This window comes from Sphaeroforma arctica (assembly GCF_001186125.1).
Source record: "Sphaeroforma arctica JP610 unplaced genomic scaffold supercont1.754, whole genome shotgun sequence".
Classification (NCBI taxonomy): Eukaryota; class Ichthyosporea; order Ichthyophonida; genus Sphaeroforma; species Sphaeroforma arctica.
This window is the reverse complement of record NW_014039804.1, coordinates 17,041-25,215: the sequence shown is the minus strand read 5'-3', so window position 1 is coordinate 25,215 and position 8,175 is coordinate 17,041. Positions and strand designations below refer to the sequence as shown.

General features: G+C 40.9%; 1 protein-coding gene across 1 annotated transcript; it reads right to left on the bottom strand.

The window, feature by feature from the left end:
* Positions 1–308: 308 nt before the first annotated feature.
* Positions 309–3,159, bottom strand: SARC_08409 (hypothetical protein; the record flags this gene model as incomplete). The annotated part of the gene is made up of 3 exons (XM_014297613.1): positions 309–706; positions 846–1,998; positions 2,128–3,159. 3 exons carry the CDS (start codon positions 3,157–3,159, stop codon positions 309–311), a joined length of 2,583 nt encoding a protein of 860 aa, XP_014153088.1.
* Positions 3,160–8,175: the final 5,016 nt, after the last annotated feature.

Below are 8,175 nucleotides of genomic sequence, written 5' to 3'. Positions count from 1 at the left end.
TTCCGAAACAGTGGCGCAGTATTGCTGATAAGAGATATCTAAAAGGTGTGGTTATGGGTAGCTACTTTTGTCCTTTATGGGGAAAAGATGATCTATAACCTTGCTTTTGTGCTCAACTCTGTCTCTAGCACAGTGCGATATTTTTCATGAATTCAAATTCCTTCCCTAACTCTTATATGTGATTTTATTGATATATACAGTTCAAGATACTTGCTATTTGGACACCGGCTACAGCCGGTACAGACTGATATTCAGGGATCTACAACACTTGTAAAACTGTTTACACTAATTATATTTGGAAACTCTACCTATAAAAACCACGTTGCCATCAACGTGGCAAGAGATGTAATCATGATAACCCCATATCTCGAATTACTCGCGCATGCACCACTACCATCATCGGACTCCTCAGTTTCATCGGCGGTGTTGGCGCTGGCCACGCCCTCCACTTTGAAATCCTGCTTTATCTCCCCAGTTCCAGTGGTTGTTCTTCGCCTCCTCCTGGCACTGTTGAAGCTATAATCAACATCGATTGTAAAGACGATTGATGCCTCATTGGATTCTCCTAGACCGGGATCCTCGCACGCCACCAAATTGTCAAACAAGAGACCCACGGCTGCTGTCAGTTCGCCAGGAAAGTGGGAGATGCCAGCATTAGCGAGCACATTCACATCTGCCTGACAGCCTGCTACAGTACTTGTGACAGCTGCGAAAAGGGAAATAGGGATGGAAATGTACAAATGAGCGTTGTTGATATCATTTTCGAGCAGAAGTTCAGTGTACAAGAAACACAATCGCAACAGAAGCAATTACATTAATGTGATTGATAGAAAGGAAATACTTACCTTGGAGGGTTATAGAATCGACTACAGCTCCAAGACCTCCTTGATCCTCTGTGAGTGCTATAGTCAATCCTATCGTATCGCCGTACACGACTGCGTCTCGGTCAGCTGTGACCGACATAACGTACACGCCATCGATGAAGGTTTCGTACTGATCACACACGTTAATGTCCGTAATATTGAACTCGAACGAGAAAAAATTAAGCAACGTGCAGTCAGTGCCCACTGGCATGGAATCTTGACAGGCAGTGGCCATATCCAAGTACTTATATCTACCCTGAAGTTGGCAAGTTTGCTCATGGGACAGATCAACGGTCCAAGTTTGCACGCACGTTGTGTTGCCAGAACAGGTTGTTGGGGTAATTACCGCGGCCTCTACGTTTGGCTGGTATCCCGTCACACCTTCATCCCAGTGATCAAAGAGTTCACCAACCCAATCGAGTGTAGTGTTTATGTAGTACGGGCCTTGAAGAACGCTTTTGAAGGTGATGGTCGAGATTCCAAGATTTGTCAGTCCCTTTTGGAAACCTGTGATGGCTATCTCCCCTACTACAGGTACTGGCAATGCCATTCCTCCTTCGGGAGTTTCAGTCCCATTTCCAACATCTAGAGGCATAGAACCACCACCTCCCTCCTCGCCGTCTCTTCTACCTCTGTGTATTGCACGTACTCCAATACTCGATACTCTGCCCGGTAGCAACTCAGGATCTGCGCACATATTCGCAATTTCTTTCCTGGGGTCGACAAACTCTTCGTATACCGCCGCGTAATTGATATTTCCGCTGTGATAGTCATCCCAGAGACCCGCTCTTCTATTTGGAAAGATATCATTCACCCAGTCGTCCTCTGCTTTCAGTAGCTGCCTCAAAAGTCGCTTCATCGCATCTGAATCTGGTCTGGCATGGGCTGGTACATCGACATCAACCTCAATGATTTGCTCTTCCCATCCTCCGTTCGCACGTCTCCTACGGACCAGCTTTTTGAACCCGAACTGGAAAATGAGGGTGACGGTCACATCTGGTTTGCTACAAGTGACGTCGTCATTAAGCTCCAAGAACCCTCTGAACTTTGTCTTGGTTTCGACCAGAGTCCAGTTTTTCAAAGCGTTCGTTACCACCAAGCGAGGCCTGCTGCATTCCTTTATCCTCCTCGTCAGCTGTGGGGATAACATTTTCAATAGTAGCGTTAGACTTGCGCTGAGGTGCTTGGCACGAAAATACATTAAAGTGATAAATTGTTCAAGCATGTCACAGGATATTCTATGGGAAATGAGAACGTGACATACCGATTTCAGACCTGACATTTGCCACCCGCCGGCGGATGTCATTCCGAACTCAAGTAAAATAATCTCATTCGGCGAAAACACCACAGAGGGAGTGACATCCACTATGGCTCCAGCATCCATCCCATCACCTGCCACATTCTGCGAGAAGAATCCCATTTGAAAAGACACTGCCTCACCCTTTAAAGTTTCTGCAACTGCCTTACTAGTACACAGTACAGGTGAATCCAATGTGATGGCCCAATTCGTGATGAATGAGGAGGGGCAGTTTGCTTCCTGGCCCTCCTGGCAACGAATAGGAACATCTTCAAAGAGATACAAACCGTCGAGAGTGCAGTGCCCATTGTGGGAAACTGTGAATGTCAATATCTGAGTACAATCTGCATCACCCCATCTGTTCCCTGTGCACTCCACATCTACGGTCATCACGGAAGGCACATTTCGAGTGTTAAGCGCACTGTCCAGCTTGCCGGTGGGAGTGTGTTCTGGCGTCATTGAAATGGTGAAAGGGGCCTTGATGACTGATTTTAGTGTAATCGTCGAGGTACCTTGTGCACCTTCACCATACACCACGTTTTCTACCGTTATCACAGGTGAAACATAGTAGTCGTGAGCGAACACACGAGAATCAAAGTTGTCGAGTGTTACCTCCACCTGACGGGGAATCTGGAATGCAAATGCCTTATCGAAGTTTGCTGAGCGTGTATCATACTCAAAGCCTCCGATTGGACTCTCAAATCCGTAGGTAAATGACCCCGTGTACAACCAATAGCTACCGTCTTCGGTCGCTGTACGAGTTATACCACCATCGTTAAAGCATTCCTGAAATTCGACGGTATACATAAACCGACTTTTGCAAGGGATATCTACGCTGTACGGCAAATTCTTGACTTCTAATACACCGGCACTCAGCTCTGTGTTATCTGTCGATACATTGCACCTGCCGAGACTCAACCAAGTGAGCTTACGTCCCTTAATGGGATCTTGAGAAAACACGAAGTCTATATAGTGATCGTTTGCATCACTCATCTCCATGACGTCCAACGAAACTGAATCCACCATTCCTATTTATCCCAATTAATCACGAATAAATTGACAGCATTTTAGTTTTGGGCAACTCAAACGCAAGCTGATCGAGATCAATAAAATCCGAGCCTGCCACTTCTATACAAATTTTGCAATATTATACTTAAATCGAAATTTCTTACCTAGTGAGGCGGCATCGGTAGAAATGCAGGTCTCCTCGATGGTGCTTATCTCCACACATTCCCCCGCATTATCAGGATCGTCAACGTAATCAGCTTGACATATGCACTTAACACCATCAATTACATTCCCTGCACGAAATTGGAATTTACACGTGAGCAAATCATGAAATTAATGCAAGCCGTACCTGGTGAGCGGGCTAAGGTGTGAACTAAGTGTATCTTGTACTGTTTTCAACTACTCTCTGTTCAAATCATTCTTACCTACGGTTGCACACGGAACTGCGGATACAATATCGATGGTCATTGCAAGGACCCATGTCAAAGCGGCTAATTTCATTGTCTACAAGTGTATTTCACACGTACAGTGCAATTATTAAAGTTAATTGTTATTGAAAATAAATTGGGCAATACCCATTTCTATGAATACTTTGTGCATAAGTTGAGCAGCTTTATAGATTTGATATCAAGTGATTTTCTTCTTCATTTTTGTTTAAAACTATAGTTGAACTTTCGTTGCCGTGCTTTACAAAACAAGTTGCACACTGCAGACAGTGTAGACTGTATAGTGCAGAACTGCAGACTACACCTATATCTCAAAAGGTATTTTTATATTTGTACATTACTTATCCATTTTCGCCTTTCGTCGCCCTCTCTACTAGATGATGGCACAGCAAATTCAAAATTGGTGGAGTCGATATACCAAAATCTAGAAATCACGCGTTTGTTCGTCTGAAAGGGTCAAAGGGGCAGGGCCAGGGCGCGTAAAACAATACTCAATAGAATTTATTAGTAAATTCTGCCGGCCCAGCCTGTGGTATGCAGCATTGCGGCTTTGCGACCTCTTGAAGGATTGCATTCTCTCTACGAGAGTCTGCAGTCTGCGACTCTGCACTCTGCACTAATAAGAATTCCTATATAGCTTTTAACGTCAGCAGACTCAGCCACTCAGGCACTCAGCCTCACCAGAGTCACCAGTCACAACTATTTTGTGCCAAAAAACAAAAAACAAATCAAAAATGCAAAAATACTTTACCATTGAATACAAAATAGCTTTCTACTCTTCGATTTTCACACTTCACGAACATGATGAAGGCAACACAAGTCAACAAGCCAAGACCTATATTGTGGGCTGGACGGCTGGTGGGCTGGTCAGGGGGTGGCATCAAGATTTCTCAAAAAAAAGTTTTTATAGAAAACAAAGCTTAAATATTTGTAGTTGGTTTTGTTTGTTTAAAAAATCCCCCCCAACAAAATAATACAAAATTGAAAAATATACTGTCTCAGTCTCGTGACTCTCAGAACAGTGAGAAGTGAAAACTGAGGACTCTACAGTCTTGCTAACACAGCTTCAGTAAATATATTTAAAAAAAAAAGTACTTCACAGTTCACAGTTCACAACTTCACACCCACGACAAGTGTTCACGAGTTCACAAGTCACCAACTCACCACTCACCAGTCACAAACTCACAACTATTTGATGTTCTTTTTTTAGAAAAACAAAAAACAAATATGTACAAGTGAGTACAACTGTAAAGTTTTGGAACACTCGTTTTTCTTTAAAAAGTCTAAAATATAGAAAGTCTTTATACGGCACTGGTGACAATAAAATTCTTAACCACCTCAGGCCCAGTTTCCTACCAGTCTCATACTTCCACTTTTTCGAGTTTACTTTGCTTTTAAGATGTAATATGCCAGATTTTAGCTCATTTATTGCACTTGTTGTATTAGTTCTTTGTCGGCCTCAGAGGAGAGGTCGACGTATGTTTGACACGAATAGTGTCAACTGTAAAACCATGGACGATTCCGAAGCAATAGCTAAGACAGAGAACGCCTATATACATGTGCCCAACTGCTAACATATGTCAAGCCCTTAGGACCGACAAGGACCTCAACAAATGGGTTGAATCCGCGCTACAATATCTAACATTTAAGTCGAGCGCTTTCAACCGGCAGATAACAAACAAACCGGCAGAAAACAAACACATCTCACAAGTGCGGTCTTAAAATCACGTTAATTACATTAATACACCTATATTTAAGCAAATTAAACTCGATAAGTATGAGACTGGTAGGAAACTAAGCCTGAATTGCTTAATAATTTTATTGTTACCAGTGCCGTATAAAGACATTCCTAAAAATTATCGCCATGATTTTTTTAAAAACAAATAAAATATAACACGACATATGACTAAAACCCCTGACAACCCTCCTATGCCTAAAACGGGACTAAAACCCCATATGCCTAAAACTTGCGCCTAAAATGCCTTATCCCTAAATTTTATGACTAAAACTACCTTATGCCCATTTTTTTTACTTAAAAAGCACCTTATGCCTAAGTTTTAGGACTAAAACCACCTTATGACTAATAAAATATTTTAACCCTAAAAACTATTCCTAAAAAGGTTTCTTTTGTTGGTTATTTTTTCAGAACAATTTGTACTTTATGACGATTTTACATATAAATAATTTTCTCTACTCTGGGGTAAATATATATTAGATTTTCATTTTTGTGAGACTGCGAGGCTAACCTCAATTCATTCTAAATATAGTCCTATGGGTTTACAAATAGGTACATTTTTTAGGCGGCCTAACTGTCATGAATTGTCCTATTTTTCACTTTGTGTCAGTTGTGAATAATTTCAAATCGCCCTTTTATTAAAAAAGGTCAATTGCCCAGGTGCAAATTTGTAAAATTTTCAAGATGGGTTTGCCCTCGATATACTTTATAAAAACGCTTAGAAAACAAAACCTTTTGCGTTTACGTTTAAAGTTTATCGCGTATAGGCAACACGTATTGAGACCGAGTGTCAGAGAGTCTAACAGAGAGGACTTAGAGGAGTCAAGGCCCGAGGGCGAGAGTTCGCGAGAGTCCGAGAGGCGAGAGCAGCCCAAATCCCAAAACCGATATTAGATAGGCGACAGGGCACAGGCTGACTCGCGAGTCGCGACTCCTGAGTACTAACGACTCTGAGTTTGTGAGATGTAATTGTATTGTGCTTTTTGGTTGTCAGTGGCAGGCTATTGTTTTTAAAATAAATAAATTTCTATCGTCAATTCGTCATCCACAAATTGTTTTGTATAAAAATATATTGAACCCAAATCCGAAATCGGATCAATGATTCGTGTTCCAGAACTTCCATTGTCCGTCAAGTGAAAATATGTAGGGTCCTCTAAATACTCTCGATAGTCGCTACTCTCTAGAGTAGCTGTAGGGGTCATTTCTCTCACATTTGACATTTTCTTCTTCAAAATACAATAAATACATGTTATAAACTCTTGGTCCTTGGAGGGTGATCTATTTTTTTAAAATACGCGATTATACTAAAAATTCTACTAATTTTTACTATGTATGAGACTGGGTTAGTAAAAGACGCCAAAATTTAGCAAAAAGATATGTCAGACGTGTCGGCACGACATTTTGTCAGGCATGTCGGTCGCCGTCTGGTGTCGGCGACAGGCTACTGTTGACCCAGACCCGACTATCGCAACACCAAACGACATGTTCTACGTGTCGCGGCGACATTTTTTCAGGGGTGTTCGTCGTTGTCGGACGCCAACCCAGGTATGAGGCTATGACTTGTGAGTGACTTGCTCAGTGCATTATTTTTCCAGCGACATTTTCCGAGAGAAAAGTGAAAACAGAATACATATGTACTGAGAATCAGAAAAGCGAGAGAAAGTGAAAACAGAAGAGAGGGCCATGCTATTTTTTTTAAATATCAAAATAGAATTGAAGATATAGAGTTGAGGAGTGGACTCAAATAAATACCAAAATAACATTCCAGAGCGAAGGAACGATATGTACCAAACATATTTTGAATAAAATGAATTAAAAATCAAGATCAACAATACGCGAAGTCACGGGACAAAGTCATAGCCCTCAGTTTTTAAAAAAATCAAAAAAGTGTTATATCTAAAAAAAAACCCTACAAAACACGGTATTCAGAAATATCATACATACATCGCCTTCTGAATTAAATATTGTCAATCAAAATACCTGGAAACTAATAAATATATTTACATTAATTTACAAAAAAAGTAGAAATTGCACATAAATTATAAAAACCATCAGAGAAGTCAAAAGAAGTATTTGTTGTTAAAAAAAAAGGACGAAAAACACATGGCTCTCTGCTAGAATCTGGATTGAGTGAGGAGTCTGAGGACTAACAGACACTTTTTACTAAACTCTAAAGTGTGTTTTTACAAAAAAGGCCAAATATGCCTGTTTCAAAAAAAAAAAGGGTGTGTGAACGATGTTGTTTTTTAAAACAAAATAAATAAATAATTGGTACACCTCACAGTCTCGCACAAATACATAGACAGTCAGACACACAAATGCACAAATGCACAAATAAGCACATACAAAGACACAGACACAGACACATACATTGAAACATAAACACGGTCAGACACAGAAACAGACACAGATTTAGACATAATAATATACAAACACAGAGACGGATACAGGCAGGGACACAATCACGGGACACAGACACGGACGCAGGCACGCACTCGCACGTACACACGCACACACACACACACACGCACACACACACACACACACACACATATGAACACACACACATACACACACACACGAACACACACACACAAAATCGATATGCACACACATATCGACACACAGACTCACACTATCAAACACGACACATAATACACATAAATATACACAAACAAATACACACACACACACACACATACACATGTGCATGCACATGCTCATGCTCATACTCATGCACGCACACACACACACACACATATATATATATATATATATATATACATATATATATATACCCACTCACCAATATATAAATATATATAT